The sequence below is a fragment of the Microtus ochrogaster genome, unplaced genomic scaffold, assembly GCF_000317375.1.
Source record: "Microtus ochrogaster isolate Prairie Vole_2 unplaced genomic scaffold, MicOch1.0 UNK27, whole genome shotgun sequence".
In the NCBI taxonomy this organism is placed as follows: domain Eukaryota; kingdom Metazoa; phylum Chordata; class Mammalia; order Rodentia; family Cricetidae; genus Microtus; species Microtus ochrogaster.
In genome coordinates this window covers 4,655,445-4,674,084 of record NW_004949125.1, presented here as the reverse complement: position 1 = coordinate 4,674,084, position 18,640 = coordinate 4,655,445, and the positions used below count along the sequence as shown (strand labels likewise).

Sequence of the window (18,640 nt, the reverse complement as noted above, 5' to 3'; positions counted from 1 at the left end):
TGCTCTTCTAAAAGTCCTGAGTTCAATTCCCGGCAACCACATGGTGGTTCACAACCATCTGTTAAGAGGTCTGGTGCCCTCTTCCGGCCTGCAGGCATACACACAGGCAGAATATTGTATACATAATAAATAAATAAAATAAATATTTAAAAAAAAATTTTTGAGCAGGGTGACCTGGAACTCACCTTTTTGGCTTATCTAGCTGGCTAGCAAGTCCCAAGGATCTGCCTGGCTCCTCCTCCAACACTAGAGTGACAGATGAGCACAACTGGGTTTTTCCTTGAGTGTTGGGTATGTGAAGTCAGTTCTTCACGCTTGCAAAGCAAGAACTTAACTTGAACATTCCCTCAGTCCTACACTAACATTTTTCTTAATGTATCTACTGCAGTGTTTGCTCAATGGTAGGCAAAGAAAATAAGATAGATATTTGATGAATAGTGACATAATTTAAACCCTGAGATTAGCATGGCTGCTACTAAGGCTGTTTATTGTTGGCAGCCTAAGTGAAGGTCACTGCGGTGATGGCAGAAGGAGGTTCTCCAGCAAAACTTGCACAGCACATTCTGTAAGGGCCTGCTGCTGGTGGTGGTGGTGCTGCTTGCCAGGCAATTATGCCGTGGAAATGGGCATGATCTTCATACATAGCTCTGCAGTATGGTTGGCATTCGTGGCAAAACATGAATAAAGCAAATGTCACATTGTTCCTAATGGCCCGAGTCCTGTCACTGAGCTTCATTCTTAGTTAACAGGGCTGGGAATCTTGATCAGAAGGAGTGGGTGTCACTTCCAGCCTCGCTTCCTATATCTCCTGTAAAAGTCCTCTACCAGCCTTGTTTCATTCCTGCCAAGGCCCTGCCAATAGTGCACCAGTTGACATTGATGACCCATATAGATGCATGACACACAGACAATTTCTCTTGTAATTTTCAGTAATAATGTAGCAGATTATATTAGTCAGGGTTCTCTAGAGGAACCAAACTTACAGAATGGATATATACAGAAAGGGAATTCATTACAATGATTTATAGGCCGTGGTCTGACCTCTCCAACAATGGCTGTCTACCAACAAAAGGTCTAAGAATCCAGTAGCTGTTCAGTCTACAAGGCTGGGTTTCTCAGCTGACCAGTGATGGAATGGACTTGCTAGTGAGAGCAAGAGCAAGCAGACAGAGAGCAAGCTTCTTTCTTCCATGTCCTTTATCTAGGCTGCCAGTAGAAGGCAAGGCCCAGATTAGACGTGGATCTTCCCACTCCAAAATATCTGCATTAAAAGTTTATCTTCCCACCTTAAAGATCCGATTAGAAGTGGGTCTTCCTACTTCAAATGATTTCATTAAAAACAAAACAACAACGACGACAAAAAAAACCCCGCAATCAGGTGGTGGTGCACGCCTTTAATCCCAGCACTGGGGAGGCAGAGGCAGGTGGATCTCTGTGGGTTCAAGGCCAGCCTGGTCTACAAGAGCTAGTTCCAGGACAGGCCTCAAAGTTACAGAGAAACCCTGTCTAAAAAAATCAAACAACAACAACAAAAAAAAAATAGGTTGACAACCAAGAATAGCCATCACACAGATAAATGACTGCTTAGAATTGGGGTATCTCCTTATTGCACCCCAAAGCTATCTCGGGCTGATGCCCACTGTCAGCAGCATAGAAGAGCGCAGTGTGTGCTGGGGTCTCCAGAGTCAGTGGTGCAGGCTGGCCTGCAGCCCTTTTCCTGTCTAGTGATGGCTGTTTCTCCTCTTTGCAGTCACCAGTGCCAACTCAAGGAGCCCAGCCAGCCGCTGCAGTTGCCCAGCGAGGGCTCCATGGAGGACGAGGAGCTTCCTGCCCAGAGATATGAGAGAGATTTAGTCCAGAAGCTCAAAGTTCTTAGACACGAACTCTCTCTTCAGCAGCCCCAAGCTGGTCATTGTCGAATAGAAGTTTCCAGAGAAGAAATATTTGAGGTAAAGGATTAAATCTTGATAAGTTGTGCAGCTCCATGGAGAAACAAGCAGGGAGGTTTGTGTTAGATCATCTGCTCCCACGTCTCGGTGGACCTGCTCTTGGCTTCATATTTGAAGAATTGGGTCACTGATTTATTCCTGTTAGTTTTTATTGTAGCTGGATGTGGGAGCACATGCTTTTCATCATCCCACTGCTAAGGAGGCAGAGGCAAGGGGATCTCTGTGAGTTTGAGGCCAATCTGGTCTAGAGTGAGTTTCAGGGCAGCCAATGCTACACAGTGAGATCCAGTCTCAAAAAAGATTTTCTTGTTCTGGCTATTCATTATACAAGGTACTGTCACACACGGACATTTTCATACTCTTCTCTGTGCCTCTTTCCCAGCCCCACCCTCCACTTTCTTGCCCGCCCATAGTCCTCCTGTTCCCCTAAACATTTTCGCAGATAGGTATATGATTTTATGTATCTGTAAAATTTGGGACTCTTTTATATGAGAGAAAACGTGGTATTTGTCTAAGACAGGCTTAGTTTATGCACTGTCTCTATTCCAGTTGCTTGCACTTCTCTGCAGACAACATAACTTCATTCTATAGAGAAAACAATCCAGTGTCTGTGCATACCATGTAGTGTGTATCCAGTCCTGTTGCTGGACACCTAGGTTGTTCTGTAGCTTAGCTGTTGTGGATGAGCATTGATGACTTATTGTGTAATCCTCGAGTTAAGTCTCTGGAACACATGCGTGCCACACTGTAGATCTAGTTGTGGTTCCCTGAGAAACCTCCAACCTGACTTCCATGGTGCCCGGACTACTGTGCACACCTATCAGCTGAGTGTAGGTGTCTGACTTCCATGGTGCCCTAACTAGTGTGCACACCCATCGGCTGTGTGTAGGTGTTCCCTTTTGTCCATATTCCCAAGAGCATCTAATTGTTTTCTTAACGTCTACCATTCTGACAGGTGAAATGAGCTCCCCATGTAGTTTGAGTTCTTTGTATAGTGCATATATGAATCCTCTGAGATTAGTGTAGCTAGCAAAGATTTTTCCCACTGAGAGATCAGTTTTATTGTTTAGTGAGATGCAGAGTTTTAGGGACCTAGGCTTATGCTGAACGTTTCTGTTTCTGACAAGTCTAAGTGCTCAGTGGTTTCAGGGTGAGAAAGGAGCTGTGCAGAGCCTGGTTGCTGTGCGCTGGGACCTGACCCTGAGCGCGTGCGGGTCACCTCATCCTGGTGCTCCCCTCAGACCCACTTGTCCCTTCCGGAGTGTCAGTGGAGGGACAACAGGGACCATTTGGGCTGGACTTGTCTCTGGGAATAGGAAGGAAAGTGGTTCTGCCTCTTGCCAGTTCCCGGCAGTCAAAATTGCTACTTGGTTAGGGACTTTTTACACACACAAAATAATGTCGGTTATGAGGTGAAACCTTAGCTTTGTTTGGGCTTCACCCTGTCCACCTGTGTGGAGATGCTTGACAGAAATTACCACCTGAAGCAGTTTTCCAGTTTGGAAATTTGATGAGAACCTATCTCAAAATGCAAAAGTGAGAAGGGACTGGGGATGTTGTTCAGCAGCAGAGCCTCTGCCTAGAATCTCCTAGTGAGGGGCTGGGGTGTGGCTCAGTGGTAGAGCCCCTGCCTAGAATCCCCCAGTGAGTGGCTGGGTGTGGCTCAGTTGTAGACTTGTCTAGTATTTTGCAGTACCCTGGATTCCATCCCCAGTACCCCTCAAATTTTTCTGAACCTGTGGCTTTGATGCATAGGAGTCGTATCGCCAGATCATGAAGATGCGGCCAAAAGACCTGAAGAAGCGCCTGATGGTGAAGTTCCGTGGGGAGGAAGGCTTGGACTACGGTGGAGTGGCACGGTGAGCTCCTGGTTTATCCCTTTCCCACCTGAGTCTTAGGTCGTGGTAGCTGAATTTCAGGAAAGCTGTTTACCCTTCACTTCTCGAGTGCTACAGTGGAGTGTGGCCTGCTCCACTGTGCCAGCCCCACGGGACGCTCAAGCCTCTCCTGCTGACACCACTTAGAAAAGCCATGATTGTCACTTTGTTTACTTGGTACAGTCGGGATTACACTTTGAAGCACACTTCGTTAGCTCATGTGTCTGAACACAGAGCTCCAAGGGCCATTCCTGAACTTAACATGGAGGCAGCCTGGCTTGTCTCATTGCAGCATGGGGCAAGGCACGGGCAAATTGTACTTGTATCAAGGGAATTTTATATGCTGGCATTCTGGGTCGGAATAGTTATAGTAAGTTTAGAAAGAATAATGAAAAGTCTCTTCCTGCCCAGCCCCTTTTCATTTTTGAGACGAGGTTTCTTCCGAGAAGCACCTGGTATCATCCTGGTGATCAGGGTCAGGCCGCTCCTCCTGACAGAGGGATGTGGTCACAGACATGGACTCTGGGCTTAACTTCTGCTCTACTGTTGGGCTGCCTTTAGTTTTCCATGTCTGCCCCTCAAGCTCCTCTGAAACGCATTTTCTCTTAAAGACTTCTCTATGTGTGGCTGTTTTGCCTGCATGTGTGTCTAAGCACCACGGCATGCAGTGCCCACAGAGGCCAGAAGAGGGCATCAGATTCCCCTGGGACTGGAGTGGTTGTGAGCTGCCATGGGAACTGGGAATCAAAACCAAGTGCTCTGCAGGAGCTGTCCGTGCTCTTAACTGCTGAGCCATCTCTCCAGCCCCTCTACTCTTAAATTACAGAATACTGTTTAGCTCTTTAGAATTTAATTGTCTGTGGATTCTGTTTTTTCTCTTCCCTCCCTGTTCCTCTTTTCCTTCTCCTCTGTCCCTATCCCAGAATTCAATACATAGCACAGCCTGAGCCTAAGGTAATCCTCCTGCCTCAGCCTCTTGAGTGCTGGAATTAGAGCTGTGAACCACCACACCTGGCTTCTTTTTAAAACAAGGCCTGTCTTCCTTGTCCCCAGAAACTTGAAAATCCCCACAACAGCCATTTCCTTAGAAACCTGGTCCCTCTGTGGCTCTCCAGCCTGAGTGTCACTTGGGTTGCCTCAGTGTTGTGACCCCAGCCACTCCTTTCCTGGCTCTGCCCTTGTGGAGTAGTTGTGTGACGTACTTTTTCTTTCGTGAGTCCTCAACAGTAGCTCCTCTTGGTGAGAAACGTTGATGTTCTAGAATGGACCAGTGAATACCTGCTGTGCACTGGAGTCTCTTTCCCCATAGCTCCTCCTGTCCCCGTGCTTCTCTTCCTGCAGGGTTTCCTTACCTTGTCTTCCAGTGCATAAAGGCGGAAGGGTTGGGGTGGTTTCTAAGTGAGTGTATCACACACCAGCTTATTGAATTCCGTTGTAATAAAGTATAAAATGAAGAATTGAGTCCTCTCACCAGAGCCCTTCCATCTCCACCTGTGTGTTCTGCAGGACTTGTTTTTATGCACTAGCCGCCAGACCGGGGGACTCTACAGTGACCTGGGCTCTTGGCGCGGCTGCACACGCCAGAATGTTCTCAGTCCCCACTCTGCTGTACTCTGAACTGGAAGAGGGAAGAAGTGCTTAGGGACCAAGGAGGGGCCCATGGTCCTCGGAGGATGCGTAGCAGGAAGTCAGGGTGGGAGCATTAATCTGCCATGTTTTGGTCTGACCTGTCTGTATTTTTTGTGTATTTCCATCACTTTCTTGTACAGATGGCTTTGATCTGTGCTACCTCCCTGACCTGCCTACTTTCTGTTTGAAAGAGTAAGAAATACCACAATAGAATTTGAGGCCTCTGTCTCGGGGGTCTGTTTGGAAGGTGCTTTGCCTCAAGCATCTGCAGGATTGAACCCATCCTGCAGCAGGGTGCCTCGCAGCTCCACCACAGCCTTGATCGGTTTCCAGTGGAAGTGGTTGTTGTGTTTGGCTGCTTTGGGTTTTTTTTTTTTTTGGTGTAAATTGATCCAAGCATTAAAGGAATTTAGAAAATAAGTTAACCAATGTATTTCCACCAGATTTTCAAAACTCTTGGTATCTTCTCATGTTTTAGGTTCATCTAGGTTTTTAATATTATACCAGTGATGGCCAGGCGTGGAGATGGCTCAGTCTGTAAAGCGCTTGCCCTAAAGGCAGGAGGACCTGAGTTCAAGCCTTGGAACCCACACAAAAGTCCAGCACAGTGGCTTGTGGGGCTGAGGCAGTGGAGACAGGAGGACCCCGGAGCTCACTGGCCAGTTCGCCTCACAAAACAAGCTGGAGAGGACCTCGTAGGTCAACCTCTGCCCTTCACGTGAACACATCCACACCAACATGTTCACACGGTTAATTTAAAAGATGAAAGTGGTCCGTGCTTATGGTCTCAAGGGCAGAGTTGTCCCTACAGCTTGGACTGTTCCCTCTGTGAAACTCTTTACTATAGAATGCTTAGAAATTTGGAAACCAGAAGTGAAGAGCTAGCTCAGCAGTTAAGAACACTCTGTTCCTGCAGCGGGCCTGACTTGGTTCCCAGTACCTGGCCTCCTTGGGCTCTGCATGGATCCATGTGGCATACATTGACTGCCTTAGAAAAAGTCAGAAACGGATACACATGAACTGTGCTGTCTTTGTTCGCAGGGAGTGGCTGTATTTGCTGTGTCATGAAATGTTGAATCCGTATTATGGGCTCTTCCAGTACTCCACAGACGACATCTACACACTGCAAATCAACCCGGACTCTTCCGTCAACCCCGTGAGTGCTCGGCAGGAGACTTAGGAATCCAGCTAGAGTTTGTGAGGCAGATCTGGTTTCCACCAGCACTTGGTGACTTAGAGAGGATGCTGAGGAGAATTCAGGGCAAGGGTGGGAGCATTGGCTGGCAGAACCTGATTCCAACCTGGAGTTCTGCCAAGTTGAGATCAAGGGCCTGCTGTCTGTAGGGGAGGGATGTGGCTCCGAGCTGTTCTGTGCACAGCATGTTACCCTTTGGGGGCACTCTGGTTAGTGAGGGACTGTGTTTTTGTGTTTGATATCGTAACAGCTAGGTTACGAGGTCCATACATACTCTGATCAACATTGCGAAAGTTCCATAATTAGCTCTTTAGGCCACAGATGTGAACATTCAGCTTGTTGTAGGTACAAGAGACCCATCTGGAGGTGGGCATAAGACCATGGAGGACTCCTGTGGGACCACACCCAGTGTCACAAGGCTACAGAGTTGAAATTGGGGACTAACTCAACTATAGAGTTCAAATACAAATAAACCTATGGTTTGGAAGATGGTTCATCCACACAAGCATGAAGCCCCGAGTCAGATTGCAAAATGCAAAACCCAGCCAATTATGGCCGGGTGGTGGTGGTGCACACCTTTAATCCCAGCATTCGGGAGGCAGAGGCAGGTGGATCTCTGTGAGTTTGAGGCCAGTCTGGTCGACAGAGCGAGTTCCAGGACAGACAAGGCTCTGTAAAGAGACCTACAAGGCCAAACCAAAAAACTCCCCCCCAGGCATTGTATGGTCATACATGCGCTGGGGCGGTGGAGGTGGAGATGGGTGACCCTGGAGCTTGCTGACTGGCCAGGCTGATCTGTCAGGTCCAGGTTCGATGGACAGCACCTTAGGAATGAAGGTGATCTTGAGCTTTGACACTGACATGTATGTGCACCTGCACACACACACAATGGGAATAAACCTTCAACCAGCCCGGAAGTTAAGTTTGACAAGTTTTCTGAGGTGATTTTAATTTGGAGCTGGAAGGAGAAACATGAACCTTCGAAACCAGAACCACTCTGGTTGAGGAAGAGATACAGCCTTCTCAACTGTAGAGAAGTCTTCACATCTTCATTTGGTACCAGACTGAGTTCTCAGGAAGGAGACAGCAGACCCACCCCCCTTCTCCCCTTCATAGTGTTAGGGCTAGGATAGAGTGGTACACACCTGCCATCCCAGTACTCTGGAGGCTGAGGAAGGAGGATTGCCAGTACCAATCCCACCCAAGTTAGAAGCAAGTCCCCAAACAAAAGATGCCCTGTGGACTTGTAGCTAAATGTCAGCCTTATCCTGTCTGGCCACAGGCGGGTGACGAACAGCTGAGTATATTCCAGAGTCCCCGGAAGCCTGCAGGAAGCCTGTGGCCATGCCAGCAGCTCATCTTTCTAATGACTTGCTGTTCTCTGGTGCCCCCTATAGGACCATCTGTCTTACTTCCACTTTGTGGGTCGCATCATGGGTCTGGCTGTGTTCCATGGACACTACATAAATGGGGGCTTCACAGTTCCGTTCTACAAGCAGCTCCTGGGAAAACCCATCCAGCTGTCGGATCTGGAGTCAGTGGACCCAGAACTGCACAAGAGCTTGGTGTGGATTCTGTAAGTGTTACCATCCTGTCCCAGAGCTCCTGATGTGTTTGTGTGTGTGCACATGCTTTGGGGGGAGAGATGTGAAACTAAAGAGAGTAACGAAACTTATCTACTGCAGCAGCAAACACTGGATTGCAAACACAGATTAACAAAAAAGAGGTGATAGAATTTCTTAACTGACTTACATTCTTAACAATGCTTAGCAGGTCTCTTCACAAGTTGGTTTGTTTTCTTATTTATTGAGGTTTGATTCCAAATGCCAGTAATCTTCTTGATGTGTGTGGTGGGGGGGTACAAGCGAGCATCTCCAGTTTCTCAGGCGATCTGTAGAAGGCAAGAGAAAGAATCAAAACAAAATTAATATTAGTTACTTTTGCTTTAGAGTTTATCAAGATTCTTTGCTGGGTGGGAGAAACAGGATGAACTATAGTCTGGTTGTCCCTGTGGAAGAGCAAGGCCCTGATGGGTCCCAGAAGCTGCCGTGTGGAGTCTAGCCTGGGACCCTCTTTCTGGCTTCACTTGTTCTACTGTGCGGGGAGCGCGCGGGGGGGGGGCGGTTCCCGTGGGGAATCTGTTGATCTGATTGTCAACATAAAAAGTCAGCCTGACATTTCAAGTGCTTTTGTGGGAATGGATGCCTTTGAAAGAGTGCCCTGAGAGAGACGCCTTATTTTCCTGGCTCGAGTCCTTCTGACTCCACTGCCTCCTCACAGGCTTCCTCCTCCCAGACTCAGTTCCCAGAGCAATGAGGCCTCACGTCCTATGGTGTCACAGGATGAGAGTGGCTCCCCTCCCCCAGTGAGAATCAGAAAAGACAGGAACAAAACCTGAGCTGTGTTTGCCAGCTGTCTGGCACATTCCACACAGCCTCCTAGAACTCTCTGGCATAGGGCTCATCAGCCTTTGCCTGTGTCCACAGAGAGAATGACATCACGCCGGTGCTGGACCATACCTTCTGCGTGGAGCACAATGCTTTTGGGCGGATCCTTCAGCACGAACTGAAACCCAATGGCAGAAATGTACCTGTCACTGAGGAGAACAAGAAGGAATATGTCCGGTAATATGCAGGGCTGGCTTCACTGGTGGCCCGGGGTGAGCAGAAGGTGCTGTCAGGAGCACCCACAATAGAGACTCCATGTGACAGTTCAGCTCTGGGTGGAGAGGTGGCCAGCCAGGGTCAGCAGTTGCCAGCATGTCCAAGGAGTCCACTGTGGCATCCCAGTTCCAGCCTGAGGGACAGTTCCATGCACGGCAATTCAGAACTATGCATGTGTTGTACAGGCCGCTGAAATCCTAGCCCTTCTGGCACAGCTCGTTATGCTCCCTTGCCTTTTTAGTAGAAAACCAGAATGCTAGCACCGCTTCATTTGTTACTGATAAGAAGGCTGGGTGTGGTGTGTAATTCCAGCACTTGGGTGGGAGGCTGGTACAGGAGCAGGTCCAGGTCATTCTGGGCTACATAGTGAGTTCACTCCCAGCCTGGCCTACACAGACCCCTTCCCCAGGGCGTGGGATGGGGTGGGGTGGGGAGGACAGGACAAAAGAGCCAGGTGGGATGGGATAGACCTTAACCCTGGCACTCAAAAGCTAGAAGTCAGTAGGAGTTCCAGGCCAGTGAGTTTAAGGCCAGCATGGCAGCCTTGTCTCAAAACGGTAACATAAGAGGCTGGGCTGACTCAGTGGTGCAGACACTTGCTCTTCTAGAGGACCAGCACCCCTGTGGTGGCTCGTAGCTGCCTGCAACCAATTTGAGGGAATCCAGCACCCTCTTCCTGTCTCCGTGCGTGCGTACCAGGATCAAACATGATGCAGATATGCAGGGGAAATATGCTTATGTTTAAAATAATAATAGTAATTAAAGATAAGACCAGACAGGCAAACGAAGAGCCACCAGGGAGGGCGGGAGCAGGCAGGCACCCGCTCAGCAGGTTCTACAGTAACCTCCCATATATGCTGGCACAGCTGTGCCAGCCACTGTGGGACAGTGTTTTCCTGGCCTCGCTCCAATCACTTCCAACATGTGGCTTTCCTTTCAGGTTGTATGTAAACTGGAGGTTTATGAGAGGAATTGAAGCGCAGTTCCTAGCGCTTCAGAAAGGGTTTAATGAACTCATTCCCCAACACCTACTGAAGCCCTTTGACCAGAAGGAACTAGAGGTAAGTGAGACCACTGGCAACCCTGTGCAGTGGGCTTGCTGTTGGGACACCAAGGGCCTCTGAACTGTCTTGTCACACACTGGGTGGTGTCTGTCCCCTTGGCAACTGAACCCAGGTGTCCGTGTCTTGGATTTTTGAGATCTCTAGCCTTTCCCTTGCACCCGGCCTCCCTGAAGCCAGGTCTCTGCTTTCTATTCTGGCTATTAATAGACTAAGAACATGCCATTGTTGTGGACTTGGACAGTGACTCATTCATCCCTTGCCAGCTCTGTCTGCCTGGTGCCAAGTGGCCTAAGCCTTCCAGATTGTTCTCAAAGCCATTTGCCCACTGTGGGCTGTGAGCTTTGAGTGGCGCATCTCCGAGGCAGTGGGTTTAAAGCATGCTCCATGTCCCCTCATCTGCACATGGCCTGTCGAGTTCCCACCCTGTCTGTTCTTCCCTGGTCCAGAGCAAACTCAGCCCTGAGGTTCTGGGGTTTCAGCCCACTGGGAGCTGCACTGCCAGTGCTTCTTGAGTATGAGGACTCCTGGGGCAGGGCCAGCGACATAGACGTTTCAGATTTAACCTCCAGCCTGATGCCCTTCCCAGCTGATAATAGGCGGGCTGGATAAGATAGACCTGAATGACTGGAAGTCGAACACGCGCCTGAAGCATTGTGTGGCCGACAGCAACATCGTCCGATGGTTCTGGCAGGCAGTGGAGACCTTTGATGAGGAGAGGAGGGCCAGACTCCTGCAGTTCGTGACAGGATCCACGCGAGTGCCTCTCCAAGGCTTCAAGGCTCTGCAAGGTGACTGACGTGGAGTCAGGGCCATTCCCTGAGGTGTTTAGCGGCTGTGCTCTGTCTAGGCTGCAAGAGTTGAAATGTGGACCGTCCCAGTAGAGAACGTCGGTGGTTAGTGTTCTCGTAACAAATAACTTAGCACTGGGGTGCCTGGCAGGTGTAGGGTCACACTGGGGCCCCTTTGGGCCCATGGGTCCCGTGGTCTCTAAAAATCCAGGAGCAGCAGGGGCTACCGATAGCCTCTGGTGTCCACAACCCAAGGAGGGTGCCACCTAACACCGACCTGTGGGGTTGGTGGAAGAAGAGTCAGGTGGAGGACACTGGAGTTTAGTCTAGAATTGCAACAAGTGTGGAGTCCTCCCCGACTGAGTCCACCTATTTCCATAGTGATGCAGGATTGCAGGAACCCAGATTCACCTCCACTTTGTCCTGCTAAGCTGGGCTTGCTGCTCCTCCCCATACCAAGTGGGTGGGTGGAGTCGGGTTTGCTGTCCTTTGCACACCAGACTAAGACACAGTAAGGACATGGGATTTATTCTCTGCCTACTAAGGAAAAAACAGTTGTTTGGTCTTTGTGGGGGTCCAGATTTTTGTAAACCCCCACACCTTCTCTCCTTACCTCCAACTTCTCCACAGCAGGGCTGCCCACCAAATATTCCCATTCAGAAAAATCTCTCCTATCACAAGGGTCTTACTAATATTATCCAAGACCAGTCGGGCATGGGTGTGAGCCAGGGATGGGACATAGTCTCCATCCAGTCCTGGAGTGACTGGTCCCACGGGAGGGAGGAATGAATGCCCTTTAGAGCAAGGCATTCAACTGGAGGCACACAGGCCTGTGCTGAGTGGCTAGGACCTAGGTTCACTGCTCCAACCCGGTCGGCCACACTGCCTTTACTGTAACTTGCCTCAGCCCTGCCGGACTTTGCCCTGCTGAGGGGAGTGTGTGACACATCTATCAGCACGGTACACACTAATGGCGTTGGTTAACCTCAGCAGCAGGTGGCTAAGGAAAGCCACAAGCATCCAGGAAGACTAGAGGGGAAGGGCCAGTGGCTGGTGCTTTCTGTCAACTGGTGTAGAAACAAAGCCGTCTGTACCTCAGCTGCCCCCTTAAGAGGTTCTCTAGGTCCTTGGGGTTCAGGAATGAGTCACACTGCCACAGGGCCTCACAGGCTTTGTCTGTGAAGTACATTAACTAGAATGTTGTCTGTGAAGTACATTAACTAGAATGTTGTCTTGTAAGGTTCTACAGGCGCGGCAGGGCCCCGACTCTTCACCATCCACCTGATAGACGCCAACACAGACAACTTACCCAAGGCTCATACCTGGTAAGCTTGGCCACTGTGGGGTCATGCATCCTTCATGTCACCTTCAGTAGAGCCTCAGGTCACACCCTAGCCGTCAAGTGACACAGAGAGTTGAGTCAGCAAGAGCAGTTAAAGCCCCTGAGTGACCCTTGGTTGTGTGCCCACATGTACTCGCACATGCTCACACGCATGCGTGTGCATGTAGCCATCAGAATGGCAGTCACCGTCTGATGTGGAGCACATTTTCCTTCTCAGAACCTTACCGAAAATATTCTCTGTGGTAGGTGAGTTACTTGGTAGTTTAAGGAAACTGTCTCAGAATCCTCACCTCCCCTTCAGGACACTAGTTCTCAAGGTCGTGGGGTCGCCACATGACAGGAACAAAAGTTCATGAGCCTGTGACCCAGTGATGAGGTTTGGAGCAAGTGATATACATCTCTCCCCACTTTCGTTCACATCTGCAAGATGACCCGATGATACATCCATTCCCAGGACCATGCAGGACACCATGCCTGCCTCAGCATGGTATGGCCTGTGCTCCTACAGAATGAGCATGTGGCTCTAATTTAGACGAAAACCTGAAAGAACAGTGCACCCTTCACCCATTTCTAGCACATTCCCGGCTGCTCTCTGCCCAGGACTCACAGGCCACTGCTTTTTCTGTCTAGTGAATTACTGTGAGACAGTAGATGCGTCTCTGCACAAATACTGAAATGAGTTTTCCCCTGGAAACCTTAAGTGGGAAGGTCGGTATCCATCTCATCTTTCTAGAATTTAGCATTCTTTTGTTTTTGAGACCCATCATGCTCTTGTTCGGGACTGGCTGTCCTGCAGTAGGAGACCTGATGGTCACCAGTGTAGCTTGCCAGCCAGGGTTCTTCCCAGTGTAGAGAACTCACACCCGGAGACAAAACAGTGGAAGAAACAAAAACAAAACAAACTTGTGGTGAAAACTGAAGCATGTTGTGTTCAGAACTTCATAGGGCTCTTCCCAGCCAGAGATAGGACACCAAATCCCCCCCCCCCCCCAGCAGTGACTCTGGCTCCTTTGTCCTTTTCCAGCTTTAACCGGATTGACATCCCACCCTATGAGTCCTATGAGAAGCTCTACGAGAAGCTGCTGACAGCAGTGGAGGAGACCTGTGGCTTTGCTGTGGAGTGAAGAGTGGCCAGTGGCAGCCGAGTCACCCACAACCACCAGACCCAAAGCATATGGTGTCTGCACGCCTCCCGCATGGCGGGCTGAGGCCTGAGATTCCAGAAACCCGAGGGAAAAGGCTCATCTCCCTCCTCTGGGGAGGGCAGGCCAGGGGACTTTCATAGGTGGCTCCCACCCATTTACCCCTCCTTTATTATAGTTCGCCCACCCTTCCATCACCCATCCAATAAAATGCAGCCAGGTTTCCCCCTCAGCCTCCTTGGCATGGTGGGCATGGCCAGGGCCAAGCTGGGCCCCGAGGGCTTGCATGGTCTCTGTACCGGCTCCCCCTCTCAGTGCAGCCTCAAGGCCCTTTCCAAGTTCAGCAGCTGCCCATAGCTTACCAAGCTCAAACTCCAGACGGTCCGGCTAGCAGCCTGTTCCAGAGAGCAGGTGGATTTCTAAGCAGGAAATAACTGCACAGTGCATGCGTGCTGGAATTCCACCAAAGCAGGAAGCTCGAGGCAGAATGTATTTCCCCTTTGAGAGGTAGAGGGATTGGAGCAGCCTTCACAGGAGGCCCAGGGATTTCTTTTCAGGGTATCCTGGCTGAAAAGATGGCTTTGCACAGGGGAAACATCTTTAAAAGTTCCATCTGCTGTGTTCTCTACCCAGTTTGAAATTCTCACGTCATGGAACTAATCAAAGAATGACCAAAATCAGGCTCAGATCCACCTGGGTCCAGCTCAACTCCTGTGCCAGGGACCGGAGGCTCCTGACTGTCGTGAAATGTTAATGGACTTTTATATGGGGATTGCTAAGAGCTAAACTAACAGAACAGTTTTGTCACCACAGCCACTGGATGGGACAGCAGGAGAGGCCGCTGACCTGGGGCCTCCTGATGCAGCTCCCCAGAGTTGGTGCTATGCACAAAGCAGGGTGTGATGGAGCCTGTGGTGACAGGGAGGGGGCTTTACCTCCCTTACATGGCCCTCTTCCCCGGTGGCAATGGTGATGCTAACAGTTCTACTCAATTTGCTTGCTCAGTCTTTGTCTTCTGATGAGCAAGGCCAAAGCCAGCCTAATGCCATGTCTCTAACACCATTTCCAGTTTGCACAAGTGTTTAGAAGCGGTGACTGTCCCGAGAGGCTGGATTCAGGCAGCTGAACTCTGGGAGAAGGCAGGGCAGCAGCCCATCTTCCACGTGTGGTTTTGCCATTTTTGTTTGTGGTGGGGGCGAGAACAGGGTAATTCATTAGTAAGACATTTCATTGGTACCGGGATTCAAGTTCAGCCATGAGTTCAAGTTATGTGTGGGATGTTGAAGAAGGTCCTGTCGGGCCACTGACTTTTGTGTTCTTTTCATTGCTCACCCTCAGGCTAGGGATGGGGAAGCGTCTTCCCTTCTGTTACCGCTGCTTCTGTCCAGCTTGCTCCAGAAGCAGTTCCTGAGTTACTGGGGAAGGCTGGATTCATAGGTTACACACCCTATCCCAAGAGGTTTGCCCAGCTTGGTGACCACGGGTACTGCAGAGCGTGAGCCAGCCACACGCTGAGTGTCAAGGTTTAGGGACGGAAAGGATGCTTGGCAGACCTCACTGCACAAAAACTGAGTCCATCCACCATCCAGGCCAGACTGGGGCCTTACCAGTTTCTCAATTTTCTGCCTTGCCCCAGTAGGGCTTCTGTATTTCATCTACCTTAATGCTCCTGAGGGTGTTCTAAAACCTGGCTCCCTCATGACTGGGAAGTGTGAGGAAGCCTGTGCCCTAAGGCGCAGCCAGGTCCCACCACGTGACTCTGGAGATGGGAAGCCCTGCGTGGAGCTGTGGCACTGTGCCAGTCTGCAGTGTTGGAGGAGACAGGGTCCTGTGCCGCCAGAATGTCGAGTTGGGAGTGATGTGGGACAAGCCTTAGGGGTCCCATGTCACGTGTGCGTTGAGGATCCAGAGGTTGGCCCCTCGGGCTGACTGTGGTAGGCAACACATACCACCCAGTAAGGCTTCTAAGTCTTTCTCCTTAATTGCCTGGGTTCCCTTCATTGCCAGTTCTGAGTGTCCCAGCCTCCCCCAGGTGTCCGTTGGTACCACTGCACCTCCTTGTCTGTCTATCATGGTTAGGTACTTCAGAAGCTCCTCACAGGACACCGCGTGGCCGGCCGACCCACGGCAAAGCTCCTGGTTGCTCTGCTTTGGGTCTGGATGAAGCCCTTTCATGTAAGATCTCGATTGTCGCCCTTCCTGGTGGCCCCAGACGATCCACCGTTGCCACGTCACCCAGATGCTTCAGGAGCCTGGCTCTCCAGGCTCCCCTCACCAGCGGCCAGCAGCCAACTCAGGGACGCAGCAAACACCACTCTGCTCCGCAGTGCTTCAGAGGAAGCAGCAGGCTGCAGCAATGGGGTGGCAGCGGGTTCCAATCTCTTGCTTTCTTTTAGGAGAATCTGCCACAAGATGGGATGCTGACCCCTACACTGGCTTGGCCACATGGTCAAGTTCAGCCTAGGTGGCCCCTGGACTGACCGTAGGCAGAGAAAACACCCCACCCTCCTGCAGCCAGGTGGGGGCCACTTGGCAGCCTTCTGAAACAGTGTGGGTTTTTAAAATGTGTTTATAATGTATCCTAATTTATTTTGTAAGGTCCTGTTCGAAGTGCTGCTGCTACCCTAGTTGCTCTCCCAGTTTTTATCGCCCATTTACTTGTGACAGTTGTACACTAATGTTCTGTTTTATGTCAGAATCGAAAGTATTTAAAGAAATGCTAGTTCTATTTAATGCAGTTGTGGAACCAGCTAGAAACAAAACGTTGACTGTAGAGCAGGCTGGACCCGGGAGGTCAGGTTCATTTTGTTACATATGCAATAAACTCACAACTTTACTTTTTTTTGGCATCTGTTACTTTGATGTGGTAACAAGATTCTGATGTTACTTAGTTTCATCAGCAATGAAGTCCAGCCTCCAAGGAAAAGAGGTAAAGCTAAAATTTTTCTGGGGAAAAAAATGGGAAATACCAGATTCAGTAAATAGATGGTTCAGTCTGTCCCCGCTACCTTGGACTTGAGGCTTCACTGTGCCTTCCCTGGGGCTCTGCCCACCAAAGCAGCTGGCGAATTAATTCCTTGCACACTCTCTCTGCTTTTGGTTATTTTGAGGAAGGCTGCCCGGAATACAAGTTCATGAACATCTGCTGGAATCCACATCAGAGTCTGCTAGAAATCCTGGGTCAGTGTGCCCTGGGTTTATTTTTTGAGGACCCTTCTTACTGCAGATGCTTCTCATAGAACTAAGATAGTCCATCGTGGTAAACTTGTCCCTAGTCAGAAATACCATCTGCTCGCCTCTGAGGTGACGCGACAGCGCCTCACAGTGCTGTGATACCAGGAGGGTTGGGCTCTTCCCAGACTGTGGTTGCACACAACAGATTAACCAGGTGCTTGTGCACCTGGTTGTCAGGTTCCCGGCAGTTCTGTATCTTTGCCAAGCCCTACACGCACACCATTGTCATCAGGGATGCCTCCATGCCGTGCCTGACTCATGGGAGCAGGAGTAAAGGGCCTGAGGTCTTCCGTGAGGGTTCTACCTCGTGACCCAGTCACCTCCTGGGGCTCACCTGTCCACTGCTGTGAAAGTCGGACCTTCAGTACAGGAACTATGAGGGGGCACAAACCCCAGCTTTCAGGCTTCTGCTTCTCCAGAGAATCTCACAGACAGAGTGGTGGGCCTGCGGTTGACAGCTGGAGATGATTGGGTCATTGTGCCTGAAAAACCAAGTAACTGCTGTCGATTGTAGGGGGAGACACTCTCACCCCCAAGCTTTGGGCAAACCTGGCTGCAGACCACATGCCCAGGCTTGTTGCCTCAGGACTTCTTGCGGAGGCAGAGGTAGGGAGGCGTCTTGGGGAAGCTTTATTCTTTTTTTTTAAAAAAAAAATATTTATTTATTTATTTATTTATTTATTTATTTATTTATTTATTTATTTATTTATTATGTATACAATATTCTGTCTGTATGCCTCAAGGCCAGAAGAGGGCGCCAGACCTCTTTACAGATGGTTGTGAGCCACCATGTGGTTGCTGGGAATTGAACTCAGGACCTTTGGAAGAGCAGGCAATGCTCTTAACCACTGAGCCATCTCTCCAGCCCCGGAAGCTTTATTCTTACACTGTCTGTCTGACATCCTCTTTTCACACCAGGCTGAGCCGGCTCTCCAGCCACTGCGGGCCGTAGAGCTCCCCCCGCAGCCCTCTCCGCCCTGGCACCTCCTCTCTGCCATCCCACTTGGTGTTGGCAGGTAGGGTGATAGACCGTGCCCCATCCAAGCACCCACGATGTGGTACCCGTAATGCCCTCCCCACTCCACCCCTCTATTTTACTTCCGGCTGCCTCAGTGGACACTTCTACAGGAGGGACAGGTTGGGTAACCTGACCCCTGTCTGCTACCTCTACCCCCAGTGGCTGTCCTTTTGCCCAGCAGTGAAGACATCCTTACCTGTCTGCCTAGCTTGGTGCTAAGCATCACTCTAGTCATGGGGCCCAGTGTCAGGTGATGCAGCACTGGAGGCTCCAGCATGCCCAGGTCCAGTTCTCTCACGTGGCTGTGGAAGGTGCTGGTGACCTCTGAAGTTTCATTTTAATCATTCGTAGGACATCAGCAAAGTGTCGGTTCTGGAGAGAAGAAATCACAGCAATTAGCTTTGTGCAAAAACAGTAACACACAGGTCATCCAGCATGAGGGAAGCGGAGGCAGGAAGATAAGGAGTTCAAGTTCATCCTTAGCTTCATATGGACTTTCAGGCTAGTCTGAGTGACATGGTACTATCTCAGAAAGAAAGAAAGAAGAAAAGAGGGAAGGGAAGTAGGGAGGAAAGAAAGGAGGAAGGAAAGAGAAAAAGGTTGGGCTGGTAATATGGCTGTGGGTAAAAGCGCTACACAGCCTAATGACCTGAGCTCAGTCTCCAGGTACCTGTGAAAGAAGTTGTCCTCTGACATGCACCATGTACATACATGTGTACACGTACACACACACTACACA

At 50.0% G+C, this 18,640-nt stretch overlaps 1 protein-coding gene across 5 annotated transcripts in view; it reads left to right on the top strand.

The window, feature by feature from the left end:
• Smurf1 (SMAD specific E3 ubiquitin protein ligase 1) overlaps positions 1 to 16,490 on the top strand; it is a 102,186-nt gene extending 85,696 nt beyond the window's left edge. For 3 of the 5 annotated variants that reach the window (XM_013354080.2, XM_005368053.2, XM_013354081.2), the window contains 9 exons: positions 1,751 to 1,949; positions 3,705 to 3,808; positions 6,497 to 6,611; positions 8,048 to 8,226; positions 9,137 to 9,274; positions 10,254 to 10,374; positions 10,964 to 11,165; positions 12,406 to 12,490; positions 13,532 to 16,490. In XM_013354080.2, the coding sequence (XP_013209534.1) occupies positions 1,751 to 1,949; positions 3,705 to 3,808; positions 6,497 to 6,611; positions 8,048 to 8,226; positions 9,137 to 9,274; positions 10,254 to 10,374; positions 10,964 to 11,165; positions 12,406 to 12,490; positions 13,532 to 13,631 (1,243 nt within the window). In that variant the 3' untranslated portion in view covers positions 13,632 to 16,490. The remainder of the gene's footprint in view (positions 1 to 1,750; positions 1,950 to 3,704; positions 3,809 to 6,496; positions 6,612 to 8,047; positions 8,227 to 9,136; positions 9,275 to 10,253; positions 10,375 to 10,963; positions 11,166 to 12,405; positions 12,491 to 13,531) is intronic. The other 2 variants (XM_005368054.1, XM_026789723.1) reach the window with 1 other exon arrangement.
• Positions 16,491 to 18,640: the final 2,150 nt, after the last annotated feature.